This window comes from Electrophorus electricus, chromosome 2 (genome assembly GCF_013358815.1).
Source record: "Electrophorus electricus isolate fEleEle1 chromosome 2, fEleEle1.pri, whole genome shotgun sequence".
Taxonomy (NCBI): Eukaryota; Metazoa; Chordata; class Actinopteri; order Gymnotiformes; family Gymnotidae; genus Electrophorus; species Electrophorus electricus.
In genome coordinates, this window is record NC_049536.1 from 27,747,126 (window position 1) to 27,771,466 (window position 24,341).

The 24,341-nt window shown below is 45.8% G+C and overlaps 1 protein-coding gene across 3 annotated transcripts in view; it reads right to left on the reverse strand.

Moving 5' to 3' along the window:
- pde1a (phosphodiesterase 1A, calmodulin-dependent) overlaps positions 1–22,942 on the reverse strand; it is a 50,915-nt gene extending 27,973 nt beyond the window's left edge. The window contains exons 1-2 of one of the 3 annotated variants that reach the window (XM_035519904.1): positions 22,822–22,942; positions 12,040–12,066 (exon numbers count right to left, since the gene is read on the reverse strand). In XM_035519904.1, coding sequence (XP_035375797.1) covers positions 12,040–12,066; positions 22,822–22,889 — 95 coding nt within the window. In that variant the 5' untranslated portion in view covers positions 22,890–22,942. Of the gene's footprint in view, positions 1–1,927; positions 2,278–12,039; positions 12,067–15,908; positions 16,710–22,821 lie in introns of those variants that run through there. The other 2 variants (XM_035519902.1, XM_035519907.1) reach the window with 2 other exon arrangements.
- Positions 22,943–24,341: the final 1,399 nt, after the last annotated feature.

Sequence of the window (24,341 nt, forward strand, 5' to 3'; positions counted from 1 at the left end):
CCGAGCTGGTCTGACTCTCATCACCTCCATGCGCTTCACGGCTCTCCCTTCTAGTTCCGAAGCTCTCTGTTAATCTGGGTTGGAGTAGAAATTAAACTGGACAAACTCCAAACTGAAACGGACTGTGATAATCGGCACTCAGATTCGCAACAGCGTTTGGTACCACAGAGGGAAAAGATACCAGCTCTCGGAACTGAAGACTATCAGCGTGGATTCATTCTGCTCTCTGAATTAAAAATATCATAACAAACTCTGGACGTTTAATTCAATAGAAGCTTTCTGAGTGTTTTTATGTTTCTTTAGCTGGCGTGATTAAGATCTCCAGTCTGAGAAATGTGCGCTCCACCGCTGTTTTCCCATGATACCGCTGTTCTGCTGGTTTTCGGAGAAACGGCCATAACCTGATCTGTTTGGTTTCATCTACGTTGTTGATTGAGTGCAGGGTGTCTGAGATGGCCAAGTCCATTTGAACATCTCTGACTTGGCTCCCTCCATCTCTCTGAGCTGCGATGAGATCAGCATAGGCGAGCTGACTCATGTCTCGCTGCGTGGATGTCTCCAGCACCCTGGGTCTCATAGTAAACATCAGGGCATTTGTCAGACAGAGGCCGCGTGACACAAAGCAGATGTCATTTCACCCCATCCGTGGGGTTTTAAGTGTAGGCCAGGATTTCTCTGGTTATAAACAAACGCTGAAGAGAAAGCCTCATTTCCTGCTCGGAGCTTGGCCCGAAAGCTTCAATGACCAGTTGTTCCCATACAAGACTCTCCAGAAACCGAGTCCAGTGTCAGAGCCTCCGGAGAGGCAACATGTTGTGAGCTGTGAGCGCAAGGCACACAGGCCAGCAGCATGAACCCCCAAAACTGACCCAAGGCATCAGCACAAACCCCTAGAACTGACCTGGGGCAGCAGCATGAACCCCCACCACTGACCTACCACTGACCTGGAGCAGCAGCACGAAATCCCTGCACTGATCTGGGGCAACTCTGTAAAGAAAGAACTGTGATCTGGGGTGCTTACCAGCATACTCTCACACACTTGTACTATCACCCAGATAGAGTTGCCCTTGAATTCTCTCCCATGGAAAAAAAAGCAAAGCTTTTCCTCCAGTACAGTACACAGGACAGACCAGAGCAGCTGGAGCAGACTGATACGCTGTTTGACCAAGGCAGGCAAATGCTGACGCGCTGACTCGAGATAAACGCTGACTCGAGCTAAACACTGACTTGAGAGAAACGCTGACTCGTGCTAAAGACTGACTCAAGCTAAACGCTGACTCGCGCTAAAGACTGACTCAAGTTAAACGCTGACTCGAGCTAAATGCTGAGTCGCTGACTCGAGTTAAACACTCACTCGCTGACTCGAGCTAAACGCAGAGTGATGTACCAGCTCTCTGGCTCCCTGGAGCACTTTTGACATGCAAGAAAGTCCATTAACAACACACTCGAAATAATCAGGCACTGCAGCCAACCCCAGCATGACTGTAATGACTCTAAAACCACAGTGCATGGGCTCACCCAGCGAACCCACCCCTACCGCACTCAGGTTGACGGCCATGGTGAAACAGCGCTGAACATTACAGTGTTCCGGGAATCAAAGTTACACTTTACATTGGGGATATTTTTGAAAAAGGTTTTTTATACCTGAAGGAAAAAATAAATAAAAATAAAAAACAGCACAAGACAAGTTTATGGAAAGTTTTTGTTCCCTGTCAGACGTCCATAGACACACACACCCCCACCACATATGCACGCACGCACACACACACAGAGAGAGAGAGAACGGATCCCGATTTGGGACACAAAATCCAATTTTCTACTCAGAGAGCAAGTGAAACACACACACACACGCTCACACTTGTTCACCTGTAATGTCCCAGCAGAGGCAGGCAGAAGAGCAGAAGTATTGTCTTTCGTCTCGTCTTACCTGAAAATGGGTCTGTGAAGAAGCTGTCTCTTTATGGTCACATACCGGTCCATTGAGGAGGGCGTGCGTGTGCACGGGCGTGCGTGCGGGCAGGGCTGGTGCAGAGCTGTGCGCTCACTGGGGCTGCTCACAGCTGTCTCCCTCACTACCCTGCGAGCTCAGTCTGGCCCTGCCTCTCTCTGGAAAAGGCCAGGGAGGCCATATCGCCGTCAACGTTCCTCGACGCGGGGCGAGCCTGAGCAGGGGGCCTTGCTCTCGCTCACACACACACACACACACACACACACACACACACACATGCGTGCGCGCGCACACACACACGTGCGCGTGCTCGTGCGCTCCCACGGCCACAGAGCTCAGGCGAGACCAGTTTCCAGAGGGGGTTGTGTGCAGCTCTTCCCCCTTGCTTCAGGGAACTTCGCACACGACTTATCTGGCCATGTCCTTCCCACAGACACACCCCAAAATAAAATTCCCTCTCACACTCAGGCCAGCCTGTCTGAGTAGCCTCTCGCGGTCTCGGAGTGAACTTTTGCTCCGTGCGCACGTTAAAACAGAAAAGACTGGCCACGTGTTAGCAGGACAGTAAATATTTCCCACTCTGGCTCTGATTCTGTGTGGGTGATGTTTGGACAAAGCTATGCGAGTTCTTTCTTCTTTCTTTGGACAGGGGCGTTTTTACCGACAGAAGGTTTGGCTCTGTGTCTGAAGCAGGGACAAGCTTTCTTAATCCCTGGTGGATGAGTAATCCAGAAGGATTCATCAAAATGCCGCAACACCCCAGGATTATGAGTACTCTGAGACAGACGGGGAAGACTCCACACAACTTGAAAAGAAATAAACGTATGACTAAATAAAATAAAGAATTATGGCTTGTGCCAAGAGGAAAACTTCAAACACGAGGAAAAGACGAAAGAGGGCTGTACCGCAAAAGGTTCCGAACCATTAAAGACATCTTTTAGGAAATGTGTAAATGTCACTGTTTTTTTTATACCTCCAGTTTCAAACTGTGCTTGCAGCTCAAAATGCTCAAAATGTGTTTAGCATGAGATCAAAGTCTAGAGGGAACCAAAACACTGTACAAGTTGAACAGGAGGTGCAGTTTATGACAAACAACGTATAAATGTCATGTCAATAAGCATTAAATGGCCATGATGCCTTGATTTGTTGAGAGGAACCCAAACAGGGAATAAGCAAAGCTTTTTCCACCATGCCAAAATATTTTGGCAACACATTCAAATTGAGGTAGATGTAGTCAGTTCAGTTCCCAGTTGGATGCAGCACGTCAGGCGATACCAGTGTGCCTACACATGGACACCCCACGCTCCATACGCACCGTCCTTCCGGATTCAACGTGGAATAAGAATGGATCTGATCTGGTGTGCGCACGCAAGGTGATAAGGCAGTGCGCATCATGATTGGTACCAAGCAGGACAAGAATCATACGAAACAAACTGTTATATAAACAATTGCAATAACAGTGTGTTCTTTCGTCCTGCTGCAGACACGCACACACACAAACACACACACGGGCACATGCCTGGGTGAATGTGGAGGGGTCAATGATGAAGTGTTTTATTTCAGCCTTGAAACAGTGTCCTCTGTTCTAGTTCTAAATCAGCTGGAAGTAGCTCTAAACAAGCAGGAAGTAGTTCTAAACCAGCAGGAAGTATTTCTAAACCAGCAGGAAGTAACTCTAAACCAGCACGTATCTCATTGTAGAAGCTTGTATATTCCTGCTGTGTGTTGTTGTGGTAAACATGCATCAGTGAAAGGCCATCTTTGATTTTGTACAATGTGTTTAATTTAATTTTTTTCCTAGATAAACCCAAATCATTTAATAACTATACTAAAAGGACTAAATGTGTTTTTTGGGGGGACTTTTTCCAGGGGGGGTCTAAATAATTCATAATACTGTTCTTAGAAGCTACTGGGCCTACGAGGACATAAGAGACATGCAGGGCTGTCATGCGCTAACTGTCCGTTGTCTCTGGGCCTGCTGGCTTCCCAAGCACACATCCACAGCCACTTGTCTTCTGGGTTTAGGACACTTCTTCTGTCTCCTCTGCTATTGTGATGGTTACTGTGGCAAGATGGCCCCACAGAAATGCATTTCCAGGTCAGAGAGGAGAGCTAAATCGGAAGGTTTCTGGACATGCCCATGTTTGTGTGACACTGAGAACTAGGCATGTACCTGTAATTAAAGTTCACTGAAATACCCAAATGGCATTAATTGATTGTTCTTTACATTGTGTTTCTGGATGTAGATGTGAACTCCAGCTGGCTATGTTTGCCTGCGCACCCTTCATAATTAGGCCATTAAGTCAGTTCAACCGTACGCTGATGAAATGCTTGTTGTTGTTGTTGTTTTGTTTTATGCTGTGAAGCAAATTGCCACAGAACTTCTAGTTCTGTGTCACTCAAAAATGAACAAATTGTAGCATGTTCTGACATAACACGCTAGGACTCAAGCAATTCAAATGTTTACAGACTGTAAACTCTGAGAAACCTTTATGAGCAAGCAAACCTCTGGCTGTGTCTGAAATTTACTTCCATCATTTTTTAAGTCTGACTGAATGAGTAGTAAGTTCACACTCCAAAAAAAACAACACAATCTAGAAAACAGAGATTCTGTACTAAATTTGCTGAAAAAGCTAGTGCACTATAGAGCCCGTCACGCACCACAGAAAAGCTATAAGTGGAGCTACAGGTAGAGTTATAGGTGGTGCTATTTGTTGAGTTATAGGTGGAATTATAGGTGGAACTACAGGTAGAGTTATAGGTGGCACTATTGGTGTGGAGTTACAGGTAGAGCTACAGGTGCTAGGATGCCCAAGACATTTATACGTCATATGTGCATGACCTGCCCTTTAAGCACATTTCAGTAGTACGGAATTTAAATGGAATTTAAACAAATTTAAACAAATTCCTTTTAAATCATGCATGTTTCACATAATTGTTTTGCATATCTGTACCTAAGTCTTAGTGAGCCTAGAAAAAAAGTTACATTTTTTGTAACTGCTTGGTAATAACTGCATAGGTTAGGTTTCATTTCATTATACTGTATGCTCTTGTCTGCATGGGTTTTGTAGAGGCCTGAATCAAATCAGTATTATTCTATTAGAGTATTATATCCATGATCTACACTGCAGCCTTAATTAATTAATTAATTAATCAATTAATTAATTAGTTAATGTTTTGTAAGTGAACCTATCAAAGATACATCTAGTTTGGACAGTGTTTCAAAAGTGTTGCCCCACAGCACCCCTGCTGGTGGAAGACCTTCACTGCAGAGAACAGGCACCAAATCATCAGACGAGATTAATATCAGGGCAGAGCTTAGCAGACCTTTTTCTCTCCAAAATCCATATCCATAACAACAAATATCACCATGCAGGATCTACTGGCCATACAAGAGGTCAAAAAGAATATCTGAGTTCATTTGAGAAAAAGATGAAACCCCAAGAGGACAAACAAACAACAAACAAACAAACAAATCTAGAGAGTGCCATTAGAAGGGAAGCAGTCATACAGACGTACAAATATTAAAATCTCTCTGGCACTCCATTAAATTAAAAAGCATTTATTTAGACTTGGCTACAGATGTGTCTGGAGTCTTTGTCAAGGAGAGTCATAACGGACACTCTTGTATCACTGACCCTGACAGTCCAGTGGTATCACTAACCCTGAGAGTCCATTGGTATCACTGACCCTGACAGTCCAGTGGTATCACTGACCCTGAAAGTCCAGTTGTATCACTGACCCTGACAGTCCAGTGGTATCACTGACCTTGAAAGTCCAGTGGTCCTCGTGGTCCTGATGAAACTGCGCTTCTGAAGTCCCAGACCAACATCTGCCCACTCAGTTCTATACTTATCCAGGAGCAGCTTGTGCTTTCTTTAAACAAAGACACCGAGCTTTATTCTACATCCTTTACAATCCACCCCAGTGGCTTCCAGAAGCGAATAAGGTCCATGAACCAAAGCAGGATCTAACCACACTGAAGACCTTCTGCCAGAGGCTCACAGGACCATCAAAGACCTGGTGGCTGTAAGCCCAGCTGGTGCAACTACGTTTCTATCAAAAGTGTTGCCAGGAGCAACCAGCAATAAAGCCGTCCTGCAGACCTCAGGCTACTTGAGGAAGGAGACACCGTCTTGGCCAATACTATTTCCACTAGCACTTATCAATATCAGGTATCAATAACATTCCCAGTGTATGAGCTGCTCTGATCAATATCAGTTATTGAACACATACCCTGTATATGAGCCACTCTGAGTAATATCAGCTATTGATATCAGTGATTTCCTTCCTAAATCTGAGATTAAAATTTGATATAAAGAAGAAGGAAAAACCCCAATAATTGCTGCTGTCAAGCACACATTTATGCCATTTATCAGCGGAAAGTTAAGACGTTGGACTCCAGTACTTTTCTGATTCACTTATTTCAGGATTAAGCCTCGGCTGTGTGAGCATGTCAAACATCAGACCCTGGAACAGTTCGTCACCCACGCTGGTCTTATCTCTCTGCCCTGTCATCCGAACCGATCTTTCCAAGCTTACAAAACCCGTAGCTTTGGGACAAAGAGCAGGTTGGTTACAGTAAGTGTATATAAGGTTCAGTCACTTTAAAGGGGTTTGGCTGCGTATCACTGGCATCAGATACAAAGTGCATTTGTCAAAATAAAAGTCTGCAGCTCGCTGATGGTCAGATTTTGCAGCTGTTTGGGAATAATCTTCTTTCACCTCCAGGACCCTTTCTCGGCCTCTTCCAAATAGTTGTCACCTTCCTGGTTTTGTCCTGGCTTGTATTTCGCAGTGACAATTAATCATGTCCGCAAAAATCTTAAACATTGTCTTACTAAAAGTGCAGGCCTAATTTTTTAGCACTCACACTGCATCCACTGTTCCCATCTCCTTTCTGTCTGGCGAAAACTTTCATCATAATCATAACAAGGTTTTTTTTCTGGTGGTTGATGAAGAATGGTGGGTTAAGTCAGAGCGGGGACATAGTGTCGCAACACTGCAGAGCATCACAAGACTCTGCAACGTATGCTTAATTAGCACATTAATGCTAATGCACTGCTAATTAGCTACTAAGCACCCAAAACACCTGGGTGGCTAAACTCAACATGGGCACTAACCTTCCGCTTAAAAAAAAAAGCCCCTGGACTTGACACTTGAAGGGTGGTTAGACTGGGCGGCTCTAAAAAGTGTTAAAAGCAGAAGGATACAATCATATTTTCTGAAAAAGCCTCATACACAGACAGAGTTCTGCAGCTTCGCAGCTGCTCAGATCTGTTTTGTCCTTGGTTCGGAGACGGTTACGGGTGATCGTCTTGTCAAGAGGAAAACAACCTGATCGGTGTCTCCTATAAAGGAAAGCCTCTGTCTCTGTCGTGAGTCCACTTTCGAAACAAAGGTTATGACAAGGCGAGGACACGGTTCAAGTTTAAGGCGGAAACTGGAAGCCTGAATTGCTCCAAGGAACCAAATTGCTACCTTCCAAGCCCAAATGATTACCTTAACGCTAAACCCATGCAGCTTTGGCTGGGTCACGGACGTCCAGCCCCCCTGGCGCAGGTTGGGCTGGTGACTTTGAGTTCCTCCCTCTGGGCCTTGACAGGACTGGCGGAAAACGCTTCATTTAGCGCTGCAATTTCAGAATGATGTCATGGAAAAAAGGACATGGAGAAAGAGAGACTTTGATGAGCTCCCAACTCTCATGGTTGCGTTGGGCCACGTGCACTTATCATGCAGGAGGATCAGGGGGACGTGGGTAGGGGTTCGGGGGACCGAGAGTGGTTATGTCGTCTATGGAAACACACTTTAGTCTGCGGAAGGCTCAAAAGCTCTCCTTTAGGCTATGATCAGGACCTCTAAACGTAAACAGAAGCTTCCTGACCTGCAGCCAAACACTTTTCTTCAAACCTGGAATCATTTAGTGTCACCAGAGAAGGCCCCGAAGTCGGATCAGCTGTCCAACATGCACGCTGGGAAAGGCGGGAGCGCTGGGATTCGGAGATGTTTGATCCATACATCCCTAACCCTCTCAGAGAGTTGTACCCTGATGCACGCTGCTATAGCAACCGTCACGTAGGACACGGTTGCTGTGGATAGTGTTGATGTCAGGCACAAAAATAGATGGTTGTTTTGTTCCCTTTATAACTTCACACAGCGGCCGGATAAGAGGTCAAGGTTGACACTGATAAGACGTTTTAAAATACTTATTTTCTTAAACATTTGTTTATTAATGCTTAAATGTGTGTGTGTGTGTGTGTGTGTGTGAGCTTTATGTTTACTCAGAGACCGATTGAAGAATGGCCAATTTCTGGATGGGATGTTTAGGAAATGTTTTTTTTTTTTTTTTACTGTTGTAAACACAAAGACGTGTACATGTGTGGAGGCAGACGTGGGTTCAGGCACGAATCATTACCGTGCCTGAAACTCTTTGAGGGAGAACGGTAATTGCACAGTGACACTTCCATTTTCTGGCCAATCTTCATCTGTGTGTGTGTGTCCCTCTCTGCAGAGTGCTACAGTCCAGCTCAGCTATAATCAAAGCCTGGCAGACGACGCGGCCGACAGAGGCGTTTGCTCGGCCACACGCAGGCAGAGAACACGCGGTTAACGCCGCCTCACGTTTGATGACCCGACGTGGGCGGACAGAGAGGTCTTTTTTGCTTCAGAGTGAACGGCCTGTTAAATGGCAGGCAAAGATTTATATTGTGAAGCTTGGCACTGCTGGACAGAAGAACCCCGGCAGGCATTCTAAACTTTTTTCGATCATCTTAAGGGGCAAATTGTCCACAAGCTAAACATTCTCTGAGAAATCTTTCTACATTTTTTACATGCATATGTGCTTATTAATAGATGTAATCTAGCAGGGACAAGCTGACCTCATTTGCATAACACTGAAGGTCCACTAGCAGATTCTAGAGGCTGTGATCTGCCTCGATGCAATGCCACGACCCCAACAACCTCCTTATTAGCAGCGCATGTTACAAGATGCTTGGGAATCTGTGTGCTCTCACCCAGAATGGAATCTCTCGCGGATATCTGATCCAGTGAAGCAAAGCGTCTGTTCATTTGGAACCCCCCACCCCCTACCCCACCACATAGCATCCCTGCTCACAAGACCCAAAACAGCGCAAGGGTTCGAAAACAAACCGCAGTGCAGATTCGCCTCACCTTCCGAGCCACTTTGACTTCTCAGATCCGATCGCCTGTTTGTGAAACATGTCAGTCCAGGCGAAAACGTTAATGTCGGTAAGAGTGTAAGAGTGAACTGCTACTGCGATAACCGTGTTAACAAATCTGAATGAATGTCCCCTTTAATAACTCCCAATTACTGGACAGCCTGAAACAAGCAGAAAAACTGAGAGTGGAGGGGACTCACGGTTGCCAGGAGACAGCGTAGGTACACAGTAAAGTGAGTGGGTGGAGAGGTGGAGGTATCCAGGGACGTAGGCTAATGGGGATCGGGGATAATGCCCCTGTACCAACCCAGAGAGCCAGAGACATATGAGACGGATAGAGATGGAGAGAGGAAAACAAATCCCTTGTTCCATTCCGCCTTCATCGAGAAGAGGACAGAAAACTGCAACATTTTTTTTCCCTTCACCAGACATTAAGCTAAGTGCTAACCTGGGTGTGTGTGGTAGGCTGGACGGTAACGTTGCGAAATGCTTTTCTGTTCTGGAGAACCAACTCGGCAGACGGGTGACTGCACAGCCGATGACTTTTCTGGGGAGACACTTACGCAACCGCTGCACCCTAAAAACGCCATCGGGCCGACGCACAATTCCGGACGGGCTACTGGAAGTGGAAAAATTATGCTCGAGCAATAAAGCCTCTTTTGACCTCTGGTGTCTGTTTATGAGCTGTCAGGCTGTTTATAACACTGTAGGTAACACAAGCTGCTCGCTTGCTGACCTGAGACAGGAACGCATGCACTGCTGTGTCACGTTGCCTGCGTCGTGTAGCCTGCGTCGTGTAGCCTGCGTCGTGTAGCCTGCGTCGTGTTGCCTGTGTTGGGCTCTGCGAAAGGACAGCCTAACTTGACTCAACCTCTCAGCCGTTCTGATTCCAGCCTTCTTAGTTATGCAGTGACGTCTGGATTTGGTGTAATCACGCTCAGGGAACCGAGTGAATCTGATTAGCTGAAATTTTACCATGGATGTCAGACTTACAACAGAGTTACAACACCCCCACCTCCTCAAAAGGCAGAGTAATGCAACAAACTCTTCCCCCAGAACAACAGAGCTGGTTGTAGTTTGGTAGTTAGTAAAACTACCGGACGCTACTCGTGTCTTGAGCAGGAGACTAAGCACCCTTGGACAAACGGAGCTGGCAGGGTTGGTGCAGTGGTGGAGGGTAGCAAGGAGGTGACAGGGCTCGCTGGGCTGGCCGAGTGACTACATTTTCATTTAGAAAAATTTTACTTTTGAAAGAAAAATAAATCAATTTAACAGAGTAGACAGTGTTCCATGAAGCTCATGGAGCAGAAGGAGCAGTTGGATGGGTGTAAGGTGCACAGACATAATTTGGGTGAAACAGTTGGATGGGGGCCTCTAGTGGCTACACTGCAGATGTAAGCAGAGGCCACGTTTTGTACAGCACCCTGGAGAGAGCCATCTGAACTGGGGCGATACTGGCCCTGTTTCTCCCACGGATACAGTCAGAGCGGATGCCACAGCAGCGGTGTGGGACCCAGGGAGAGACCCTGCCTCGCGTTCACACTAAAACGTGGGGACAAGGTTGGAAATGGTGCTAAGGTTATACAGTAGGTAAGAGTTTACCACCTGAAAATAAATTCATCACTTGCCCTTCCCGATGAACAAAGAAGAATTCCCTTTATGTCTGTTCTTGGTTAAGAAAGAAAGAAAAAGAAAGGATTTCTAAACTGGAAAAGAGTTGTATAGTTTTGTCACTGGATGTGTGGTTTCAGGTGAACTGAGAGCAAACACAGTAGCCCTGCCCTCTACTCATGTGGCCACCTATCAGATCCGTGGGGGAAGTGAGGTCACGACCTGCTTCAGCAGTCGCACTAAACCGTGTGTGTGTGTGTGGATGGGGAGGTGGGGGGGCGGGTGTGTGTGTGCACGCGTAAGAGAGAAAGAACGAAACGAGGCACCACACTGAGAACACACACACCTCTCTCCCGCATGCGATATGAGAACACTCACTTACAAGCACTTACACATTCACACACACACACACACACACACACACACACGTCTTCTAAAGACTTTTCTAAATGTCTTCCTCACAATAGACCATGGAAGCACATAAAAACATGTCTTAGTGAAACAATTCAAATATATTGACCTTATAGCTTTGTTTTAAAGTAAAAACAAATGAAGCTGAATTTATTAATATTAGTCAGTAAAATGCTAAGTCTGATATGATGGTGTATAATAATGCTAGTATCAACTCCATGTTATTGGATATGATGCTTGGTGGTGCTGCCTGTGATGTTATCAGTGAACATCAGCACTTTTGGTGTGTGGTTAGTTAGAAACACTGTACAATACACTGGGAGTAACGGAGCGTTTAATGGCAGCGCAGGTGATGTATACACATACGTGTGTGCATGCGTGTTTGTGTGTGGACCTCAGCAAGCACCCGGGGACTTCTCTCCATGTGAGAGTCGGCAAGCCTCAGACTGTGTTTGTGTGTGTGTGTGTGTGTGTGTGTGTGTGTGTGTGTGTGAAGAGGAGGGAGAGGAGAAGCTTTATTACTCACTGCTAACCCTCCTAGCCTTTCCAGACGATAGGAGGGACAGTCACACTCCTCATTACCTCAGAGAACTCTTTACGACCTGTTCACTGACTAATCGCCCACTTCACCGTCTCCCCTCTGCAGGAGTAGCGTCTTCATCTACACACACACCTCTACAGTGAGAACACCACAGCCCTGCTCAGAGGTGCGGCCCCGTCGGACGAGCTCAGTGTGGAGCTCGGGCGCGTTAGCAAAGGATCAATCAGGTTTGGTGTTATTCCACACCACGACGGCTGAAATATTGACTGGACAATTTCATAGTTGGTGTGTGAGACCAGCGAGACCAGTGTGGCATAAACCGCAGAGGGGCAGGACGTCGGTGGGCTTACCTCTGACAGGTGTTCTTATACTTCTGCCTGCAAAACAGAGCAGAGGAGCATGGTGTCAGAAGTGCACGTGAACACGAAGACAGAAACACCCGAGGCAAAGACATTATCAATGACGCCAGGTGTTTTTGTGTGTGTGTGTGTGTGTCTGTGTGTGTGTGCGGGTGCATGTGCATATGTGTGAGATATGTGTGTGTGTTTTATGTGTGTGTTGTATGTGATTACTTTGTGTGTGTGTGTGTGTGTGCTAGTAGAGTTGTCCATACTCCATCTTGCTGAATGTGAAATTCACTGAAACTCTAGTGTGTTTGTGCAAATCAGGGACTCTCATTTTCACTCAACGTTCTTTACTGAGCTGTTTTAACACACAAATACACAAACACTACTCCGCATTGATAAACATTTTTTCAAACCTTTTCTTGTGAAGATGCTCATCAAATAGTTTTTTTTTTTTTTTTTACTAAAAACAACCATAATATCTTGATTTAGTGTCATTCCTAAGCTATGAAGCATTAATGATATATGTTACACTTATACAGCATTTATTTTCTTTTTTACATTGGAAAACTTTACAGTAAAAGCATCAGTACAAACAACAGCACAGTCTGTGCTGCCCACCTGACAGTGTACTATCACATAATAAATAAATACATCTTAGTGAATGAATAGATCAAACCAGCTCTGCAGGGCTGCTACAGACAGCTGGATTGATCAAACCATCGGAAGCCTGTGGGCAGTGGACAGGTCTGAGTACCTGAGGAGTCTAATGGCTGTTTTCCCCAAGAAGGCATTTCACTATGAATACATTACAAAACAGTTTAGAGCCTTAAGCCGGTACTCTCATACTGCAACTATGAAGTCTAGATCACGTGGGTCCAGGATTCATCAGGATACCCCAGGATACCCCGGAATTGACCAGGATTAGCAGCCCAGCTCACCGCACGCTCACCTGACTGCCCTAGAGACCGGTTCACTTAATTAGCTGTTTGATGGCTAACTGGTTTTACGCTGCTAATGATTCTGTTTTAGTCCATGGGAAGAGGAGACCGTGTGGCTAATATGTGGAATGGAAGAAGGCAACTGTATGATGTTTCATGTCAGCAGGTTTCTAATCAGAACAGCTAAATGAAAGCAAGCAAAGAGTTAAAAAATGTAGGACTATTAATCCAGTAAACCAAGCACTCTCTATTAATACAGTAAACCATGCAGTTTTTATTAACCCAGTAAACTGAGTGGTCTCTATTAATCCAGTAAACCAAGCACACTCTGGTAATCCAGTAAACCGAGCAGTTCTTATTAATCTAGTAAACTGAATGGTCTCTACTAATCCAGTAAACCGAGCACACACTATTAATCCAGTAAACTGAGTGGTCTCTATTAATCCAGTAAACTGAGCAGTCTCTACTAATCCAGTAAACAGAGCACACTCTATTAATCCAGTAAACCATGCAGTTTTTATTAATCCAGTAAACTGAGTGGTCTCTATTAATCCAGTAAACCGAGCACACACTATTAATCCAGTAAACTGAGTGGTCTCTATTAATCCAGTAAACTGAGCAGTTTGTATTAATCCAGTAAACTGAGTGGTCTCTATTAATCCAGTAAACCAAGCACACTCTGGTAATCCAGTAAACCGAGCAGTTCTTATTAATCTAGTAAACTGAATGGTCTCTACTAATCCAGTAAACCGAGCACACACTATTAATCCAGTAAACTGAGTGGTCTCTATTAATCCAATAAACTGAGCAGTCTCTACTAATCCAGTAAACAGAGCACACTCTATTAATCCAGTAAACCATGCAGTTTTTATTAATCCAGTAAACTGAGTGCTCTCTATTAATCCAGTAAACCGAGCACACACTATTAATCCAGTAAACTGAGTGGTCTCTATTAATCCAGTAAATTGAGCAGTTTGTATTAATCCAGTAAACTGAGCAGTTTGTATTAATCCAGTAAACTGAGTGGTCTCTACTAATCCAGTAAACTGAGCACACTCTATTAATCCAGTAAACTGAGTGGTCTCTATTAATCCAGTAAACTGAGTGATCTCTATTAATCCAGTAAACTGAGTGGTCTCTATTAATCCAGTAAATTGAGTGATCTCTATTAATCCAGTAAACTGAGTGGTCTCTATTAATCCAGTAAACTGAGTGGTCTCTATTAATCCAGTGTTTGCTAACCTCTAGAGACTTAACCTACAATATTTTTGCTAACAGCTAACACATAACAGTTACATAGTTTTCACATATGGTAGTACATTAGGGTGTTTTATATAGAGGGTGTCAAAGGTGTATTACCATTTGCAGATTCAGTTTTTCTGGAAATCTAACTTTAGAACTAGGCTCCTTGTTTTTCCTGAGCCTGAATTAGTCTAAGTTGGAATGACTCCACATCCACGTTCCCAAACATGTCCTCTGTTTTGGACCTAAGAAATGCATGTAATATTTTACAGGCCTAAATAATAGTAAATAGTATTATTATAAAGTAACTACAATAATAATAACAATAATTCCTAACATTATAAGAGCTAGAGGTTTACTAAATAATACTGATGTTTGAAGGAGAATGTTGGTGTTTGTAAGAGAATGTTGGTGTTTGTGACAATGTTAGTGTATGTGTGTCTAGAAGAATGTTTGTATTTTTAGGAGAATGTTGGTGTTTCTAGGACAATGTTAGTGTGTGTGTAGTAGAATGTTGGTGTTTGTGAGATAATGATGGTGTTTGTTGGAGAGTGTTGGTGTTTGTAGGGGAAAGTTGGTGTTTATAAGAGAATGATGGTGTTTGGAGGATAGTGTTGCTGCTTATAAGAGAATGTTGGTGTTTGTGAGAATGTGGGTGTTTGAAGGAGAATGTTGGTGTTTCTAGGAGAATGTTGGTGTGTGTTTAGTAGAATGTTGGCATTTGAAGGATAGTGTTGCTGCTTATAAGAGAATGTTGGTGTTTGAATGAGAATGTTGGCGTTTGTAGGATACAATTGTGTTTGTTGGAGAATGTTGGTATTTGTAGGATAACGATGGTGTTTGTTGGAGAATGTTGGTGTTTGTAGCAGAATGTTGGGTTGCCCCCCCCCCCCCATCTTCTGATTCTTTGGCTCGGACTCAGTGAAGATATAACTGAGGGCCAAAAACTAGGCTGGAAATTTGGAAGCTAACAAAGATCCCTTGGTACGACAGGGTCTGGTGACACTGCCAAGAAGATCTGTGCATGAGAACTGTTACTGGTGCAAACAGAACTAAGATACAAGTGGACTGTCTCTATGTTCATCCAGAGCCAAGAAAATATTTTATGAAGCTGTTTTACTCCAACTTCGAGGACTTGGCTATGTTACACTGTTTGTAGAAAAGTGCCAATATGTGGGATATATTTTGGATTATTAAGGTATTACCTGCAGGTTTTCCTGACCCGGTTTCTCATCATCTCCTCACCTGACTCAGTACACAACCGCAAGTGATTAAACGGAAAGCATTTACAGACGAGGTCATAGGAAATAACTCTAAGCTAAAGAGACCAGGAGGATAATTATGGCAGCCAATCAGAAACACCAGAGGAGCTAGCTCGCATGAAGTCATGAATGGAATGCAGTGCTTACACAACAGAAGAGAACAGCGCTCCTGCCACAGGTGCATCAGTCCAAGAAATCACTTAACATCTACGGAACACAACACGGATGCAGCGTAGATTCTGCAGTGCAACACAATGAGCATCGCTCACAAACACAGCCTCCCCACCGCCCGAGAACAGAACCCACTAACTGCGTCTGGGGTGCCTCCGGGTTGTAGCTGGGCGTGAGGTGTCCATGCGTGCGGTGCCCGTGCGTGTAATGCCCGTGCGAGAGGTGCCCGTGCGTGCGGTGCCCGTGCGTGGTCACTTACATTCCCCTCAGCCGGAGCCACATTCGCTCGGTCTGCTCAGTCCTCCCGTACTTCATGGAGTTGTTTTCCAGTCCGTCTGTGTCACTTGCCAATGAATCCATGCCTGAGTGCGTGTGTGCGCGCGTTTGCGCGCAAGTGTGTATGTCGTCCTACGCCGTCACAGAGTGGGCAGGTAGCGGGTCGAGCATGTGCGTCTCGGAGCTCTTCACAGTGTGTCGGCAGCCCAGACTCGCGTGCGACTCCCAGAGTCTGCACTGTCCTCCGGCTCCACAGAGCATGAGGGAGATAGTGTGTGTGTGTGTGTGTGTGTGTGGGGAGGTGGGGGGCGGGTGTGTGTGTGCACGCGTAAGAGAGAAAGAACGAAACGAGGCACCACACTGAGAACACACGCACCTCTCTCCCGCATGCGATATGAGAACACTCACTTACAAGCACTTACACATTCACACACACACACACACACACGGGCAGCCACACACAAGTCTTCTTCACGCGGACTCTCGCCCTCAGTCACCCTCGCTGTTCCGCTGGGTTCCTCAATCTGTCTCTCTCTCTCTTACTCTGGAGCTGCGGGCTTTCTGATCTTTCTCACTCTCAGTGTTTGAGCTCTTCCCAGCTTTTTTTTCCTCCTTCCTTCTCACTTTTCCTGTCTCTCTCTCTCTCTCGCTCTCTCTCAGCGTTCTATTGCTCTTGCCGTGACGCAGGCAGATCTGCTCTCCTGTAGCTAACGGACTTCGGTGCTCCTGATGAGCACACGAGCACGCTGCCCCCGCACCTCCACAGAGCCTCGCGATGCTGGAGGAGCTTCCTGTGCTGAGCAGATGGGCTCTGCCTCAGTAGCTACTCCCCCTATCACACAACACATAGCCACTCTGGTTCAACTCACAACGCAGACCTCAGAGAGAGAGAGATAGAGAGAGAGTGTGTGTGTGTGTGTGTGTGTGTGTGTGTGTGTGTGTGAGAGAGAGAGAGAGAGAGAGCGAGAAAGAGAGAGAGAGAGAAAGGGATATGGGGTGCTCATTTCTTCACATCCTCGCTGATATCATCATCATCATCATCATCGTCATCATCATCATCATCAGGGAGAGCTAGATGCACCTGCCGCTCTGCTTTTTTCCTGTCCAGCAGATACACGCTCTCTAAGCCATAAACAGCTGCTAACGCACTTATGGCAGCCAGGATCACAATGTGCGTTGTTGTGTGTGTGAGGGAGTGAGACACACGGTGGGATGAGTCGCTCCTGGAGACCGTCCCTCGAGACCCCCCCCCCCCCCACTCAGAGACTGCTCACTCCTTATGCGTCAATCTCCCCTGCAACCCCCATTCCAGCCTAGCTGCCTCACAGAGCAAAAGCATGAAAATTTCATGATTGTTTGTGAAGGAGGATGGGCGGGAGGGTGTGTGTGTGTGTGTGTGTGTGTGTGTGTGTGTGTGCGCGCGCTTGTGGGGAGGGGGGATTGCAGGAAAGAAAAAGAACCCCTCATACCTGTTACCCTGCATGTACCCTGTCTTTCCTGCTCTTTTAACACGCAGACCTGTTAGTTGTTTTCTCCACGTTCACGTGCGCTGCGCGTGATGTAAAAGTGACAGTGTTTGACGTGCTTTGTTGCGCACCGCTGCACGCGAACACTCGGCACCCGGGTCTGTGGCAGGCCCGCGTGTGCGACTCGAGCAGGCTGCATCCTAACGATCTCTTCCTCGAGGACGCAAGTTTATTGGATTACACGCTGTGATGTAAAACAGCTTAATTATTTCACGATTGCCATAGGAACCAAACAGGGCATTTCCTACGTTGAACGGCTGCATCTGGAAATGGGAAGATTAGCAGGTTGCTGGAAAGCTAACTTCCTTTTGTCTCTAAGAAAACAAAATCTGGTGTTTAATGTCATCGCGACACATCAGACCCTTCTGCAGAGGGTTCAGAAGTTCAGTAGTTCAGGAAATGCGAATAACGCACTCCAGTCATGCGGAGGTTTTATAGCCGGCGTGTACACTCATGGGCTTGATGATCCTCGGAGATGATGGATGCATTGTTGAAACACTGAAGACAAGGAGAAAAACAATGGCAGGATCTCCGTTTCTGTTGCCTTTGTGGAACGTTGCGTTAGCGTTTGTTTTGCGGAGATAGAGCTTAATGAAGGCATAAATTAGCCCGCTTGAGATTTTAATAAACAGAGAAAAGCATAAAGCCAAGGCGCCATTATCGCACGAGCCGCAGCGCAAGCCAAACATTCATATTCACTTTCTGTTCTAAAACGGTGATTGATGAGAGACGTTGCCACGGAAACACACGAATTGCCTGGTTACACAAATGGCTTTGCAGGGGCTGATTATTGCTGTAAAAGAATGAAGAGACAGCCAGGGAGGGAGAGAGGCGGGGAGCGAGAGAGAGAGAGCAAACATCAACTCTATCAGTTGTTCTATCTGAGGCAGTTCTCCTACGAACAGGACTATCAACTGTAAACACTTCTGGGATGTGCAATAGTAGCACCAAGGCAAATTCCCCTACAAATAAAACTGAACTTACTCACACACTGGAACACGGTGCATTGCATTTACGGTCTGTAAATGCAAATGCAACACAGTGCGATCTTGAAACCCTTCACACAGTGAATGTGCCTGCAGATAACGGGCATTAGCTGGGGAGCCGAACGCCCAGGAGGGTCGTGTGATGATGCAGGCAGGGTTAGGAGCCCGAGGAGCTTGAGCGCTCGCGTGTGTTTACATTCTAAAGGTGAGCTTGTCTCGCGTCAACAGTCAAATCCATTTTAAGTGGCGGATAAGGCAGTCTTCAGCTCGGTTCCTGCTGTGGTTGCTGTGGTAGGAGCGTTCAGGACTGAGAACAGCATGGCGGTTGACAGAGGACTAGCAGCCTCGTCTGGAAGCCCGAAACTCCTGCCAGTGCTATTAGATTTTTTTTTTATTGTTGCCCTGATGTGCAGAAGTAACTTTCCCCAAATGAACAAAAGCCCCAAATGTGATGTGCTTATCGCTATGGTGATAATCACCTGAGCGATGTGTGACCTTTGCCCTTTTACCTCTACCTTTGTCTAATCTAGCTGTCTGCTTTTGTCATTTGTTAAAGCTGTGAATCAGGGCTGACTGAGGCATTAGGGCAGATTTCACACACACACACACACGCACGCATACACATATACACGCACACACACTCACACACACAAACATGCATGCAGGCACACACACACTCACATGCTCACACACATGCACGCACACACACACACACAGACACACACACACACACACACACAATAAGTGTAGATATGCTTCCTACTCTCTTTCTTCACAAACTCGGAGCTGATCCTCAGGTGTCTGCAGGGCTGTTTGGGCTCTGTGCTGTCTCAGGGGCTCTGCTCACCGCTGGCATAATGGAGCAGGTCCCGTTACAGAACCACACGTATGTCAACATTGGGCCACACCTGGCCCGGGCTCCACCGCACGCGTGATGCCCCTGTGTGTCGCCTGGGCATCCATGCTCACTAACAGAAGGGGCATTAAACCATAAGCTCTTAAGCCTTGGCTGAACCTTCCAGCTCTGCAGTGAACAGCATCCGTCCATCCAGTCAGAGGTAAGTAATGAACACAATTTGGTGGTTTACTACTGCACCCCCATCCCCCATCCCCGCACCTTCCCCCAGCGCGCTGATGGACCCCTGGCATTGACGTCAGAGCTTCCCTGGGCTGTAGAGACACGGGTCTTTGTCGCAGCTCCATGGGGGTGGGCCCTCTATAACCCTCCCCCTTAATTCAATTGAGTTTTAAGCACCAAACATTCTGACAGTATTTACCCCCAGTGCTCCCGGAAATCCACCCCACAGCACCATGCTTTAAACCCTCTGGACGAGGACGCACCGAATGCCTCTGATGGATGTTGCTCACATCATACACAACCCTGATTGTGCTGTTGTGGGAGTGCTAAAGCAGGAGAAATGATTTCCCATATGGAGTGCATTTCACTTTGACTGTTGCTTTTCTGAATATTAATATCTGAAACACTTTTTTTCATTTTAATAATTTTGTGCTGCTTCCGATACCCGCAAGGGTTCTTCACATCCCGTAGTGTGGTTGGGTTATCACATTTACTGACAGAAACTATTCAGGTCTGGAGACAGATGTAACTTACTAATTCATGATAAATGTTTTACACCCATCTGCAAAAGATTGGAGGTGTACAGTAAGTCTTTAGAGTTTCTGAAGTCTGTAGGGTGGAAATCTTTTGCACAGATTGTGTTAGCCTCCTTTTATCAGTGGTTAGTTTCTGTAATCTCCAGATCAGTCCTGTTTTTTCTAATCACATATAATAAACTGAATATTTGCTGCAACCGTTTGGCTGCTACTGTGACAAACTAGCTGACCTCTGTGTAACTGGAGACTGACTGGGAAAAGGGACGCTATGGATCTGTTGCCAGACGCGGAGACCCCACACTGTTCCGTCCCTCACTCGGTATGGACTGAGCGTCAGTGCTAACAGACACCTCACACAAGCTTTTCTCTTGTTTTACACTTAGTTTAGGATCTAAGCCCCAGACAAACACATCTAGTGTTACCGGCCAAGGCTCGCAAAACAAGACTGGTGATGCGTCTTTACCTGGACCTGCTAACGCAGAGGCCAGAGACTGTCACCATGGATACATCAGTAGAGCCGGGAGTAAGTGAAAAACAAATGCTAGGAATCTCATGTATGTGTGGGGGGGGCATTTGCGGACAACTGTGTGAAGGAGGACTGTCACACACAGAAACGTCAAAGCTAAATCAGTACGGATAAATGGCAGGGCACACACAGAACACTAATGCACAGCGAACATTCCTCAGTGCAGAACCCATGCTGTGTCGACAGACATGGAAGGAAAAATGGATCCATCATTCCCATCAGTCCTATCGATCTCACTCCTAAACGTCCAATTATACGTTTCAGCTCCAAACCACATCCACTGCATTTATCATCCTCCCACATGACACTCAGAAGAAATCATAAGATTATGCAAAATCCCAAAATTAGCAAATCTGCATGAATGCACCATGAGAAGGCAGAGTAACAGTCTGAGGGTGGAGACGGCAGAGTAACAGTCTAAGGGTGGAGAAGGCAGAGTAACAGTCTGAGGTGGAGAAGGCAGTGTAACAGTCTGAGGGTGGAGAAGGCAGTGTAACGGTCTGAGGGTGGAGAAGGCAGAATAACGGTCTGAGGGTGGAGAAGGCAGAATGACGGTCTGAGGTGGAGAAGGCTGTGTAACGGTCTGAGGGTGGAGTTTGCCTTCACAAAGCCACTTTGTTCATGTATCCCGCCTGTATGCCTCTCATGTGATTAAACACTTCATCTGACGTGTTGCCGTGGCAACGGACTGCTGCTTTTATTTCACGTCATGTAGTTATTAATAAAGTCCAAAGCCTTGGTGAAGGTTGGGTGGGACAGGGCGGTCCCATCTGCCCAGTTTGGCCCGTGTTAGCAGGCTGAGGTGGGAGCTGAGGTCTTCTAGCACTCACAGCACCTGGGAGCATCTACACAAACAACACTCAGCGAACTCAGCTTTAATCATCAATCTGATGATGTAATTCTGCTTGTAACACGGTAGGCAAGTCCTGGACAGGAGAAGAACAGAGTGAAGGGCTTTCTCTCTCTCTATCTCTCTGTATATCCATCTATCTTTTTCACTCCCCAATTCCATTTCTTCCTGTCTTTTGCTTTTTAAAGTCAGGAAATAAGTCTTGCGTGAAAGCTAATACCTCTTTGCAGGTAAAACCTGTAACGACCTGTCATTACCCACAAATTATTTCAGATGTTTCACTAATGGACAATTAGCTCCAGCAGGTCTCCCAGTACGTCCACCCCCGCCTCTATAAAAACAGTTGATATCGGAATATAATTGGATGATAGATCTTTTTCAATGGTCCTTGAATGTGGCATAGTCCAATTATCCCGATTTCTAAGCATTCACATTAGCAATCTGAGTGAGTCATGCACAGGGATCTGTGTAAGAACACAAAGAGTAGGGCACTATTTCACTCACACACACACACACACACACACACACAGAAGGATGAAACAGGTTCTGACACTACTGCCAGTTACCACCATGCTGTTATTCTTCCACTGATTTTATTTTTTACTGCAGTTCTGGACATTTATCACAGCACTGCAATAAGGACCCAGACCTTCCAAACTGTTTCCTAAGTCAAAGGTCAGATCTCTGTTCTTGGCATCTTTTCATGGATTTATTAGATTTATTTAGAATTCCAGATTATCAACATGTGTATAAATTTAAGCATGTGCATGAATTTAAAATAACTATCAGACTTATTACTTAAATAAAATATATGATCAACACAGCAGGCGCGTGTGATATTCTGCTCAGCGTCCTTGGATGTCAAAGTTGTGGCCCTTCAAAAAAGCACTTTGAACACTTGCACGAGTATACACTCATTCAACTCTCGCATGCATCTTCCACGTCACACATCTTTTCTTTCCACTGTGAAAAGGACATGCTTCAGTCAGCTATGTTGCTATGACTACCCGTCGAGTTCCACAGCGGCGAAGCCACGGCACGGTACATACTGTTGTTTTCAGAGCTAAATGGCAGTGCGCACTCCCTGCTCAAGCACGCATCCCTCAGTACCACTGACTCGGAGAGATTTTGTCCAACATGGCACTGTGCATAGCAATAAAAAAAAGGAAAATATATCACACTTAAAGTCAGAATTTCCCTGGTCACTGCCATCGTGCTCAAAACATTATATGGTGCGTGTGAAAGTGACTGGGCTCCAGAGAGCCAGAAGACTGGTGTGTGAATCACCGTGTAGCCTATAAAAAAAATTGACCTTGGTTAGGCGAGAATGTGCACATTGACTGGCGTGTCACGCCTTTTCACTAGAGGCAGGTGGTGCTGTGGGGAGTTCGTACCTAATCCTGGGGTCTTTGGCCACAGCCACATCCTTTCTCGCATGTCCCGGTGCTCGGACCCCCATCATGTCGCACCTGTTCCACGCAGAACGGGACACGGGCGGCCGCACATGCAGGGGACACAGGGACTCGCCTGCGGAGAAATGCGGGACACTCGGGATATTTCAAAAAGTAAGCAGCAATGTCATATACACCAAACGTCAGTTTGTACTTGTCTCCATGTAACACTTTTCATTAAATAACCCTGTCCTGTTACGCAGCACGATATTCTGTACTGAAGATCACACCTTCAGTGTTGAATTTACAAGTGTAGTGTTCACTTATCAGTACGGACACAAATAAATGTGAAATTCAACAGTGGGCATCTCGTGCCAGAGAAATTAAAATGAAACATAATTAAAATTAAAATCGTTGTGGGTAACTGTAACCATGTGGGTGTTTGAAAGTGCTCAGATGTCTGTAGCACCTAGAAATGTCCTGTTTTCTTCCAGAGGAGAAGGATGATGAACTATCCTCAGGTTTCTAATTCTAATTCTTGGCCTCCGTTGGCGTGTGGCTGTGGAATTTATTCATATGCAAATGAAATTTCTGCAGGCTTGAAACTTCGGAAGGGCAAATTCAAAAACATATAAAATAACTCTATGATTAAAACTCCATCCTATTACTAGGGCTCTCTCCCTCTCTCTCTCTCCCTCTCTCTCTCTCTATCTATCCCCCCCCCCACACACACCCACACACACACAATTTCATGCATTGCAGCATTTCCAGTTTAGTTGTCTTTAATCTCCAGTATTTCCAGATCCTTTCCGTGATCACATGACCGTACATTCTCCCAAAGCGGGTGCGCCTTTCAGCTCATCAGCCGTTGGATACTGGCCAGAGAAACACCCTAATCAAGCACGTTCACCAGGTCAGCATAGGGCACTGCTACGGTTTGAGTCCAGCCTGAGAACACAGGGCATAGGTCAAAGCATGGCCTGCCTGACCCCCTGGGAGAGTAGTGTCGCTTTTCTTGGATAAGTCTTTGGGTTGACACAGGAGTGGGGGTGAGGGAGAGAGCGAGAGAGCGAGAGAGCGAGAGAGAGAGAGAGAGAGAGAGAGAGAGAGACAAGAGCAGAGAAAACTACTGAAGTCAAAGGCCAGTGAGTGTAAGTGCTGGTGTGTGTATAATGCAGCTGTTGGGTGGACATAACTATTACAGACTCATTTATGATTCAGTGAAGATCATTGAGTTTTATTGGTTGCCATAGAGATGTATTTGGCAAACTCCCCTAGAGTACCAAGAGCAATGACAATGCTTATCGACAGTTAGACTGCCATCTACAAATACAGCTCTGCAACATGGCAGGAAACCAGATAGAAAACAGTGACAGACAGAGAGAGAGAGAGAGAGAGAGAGAGAGAGAATCAGTACACAGCCGCATGTATGTGAGATAGAGGGAATGAGAAAGAGATTGAATGTTTGTTTAGAAGTGAAAGCATGTGTGAACGGGAGAGAGAAAGAGGGAGACAGAGAAATA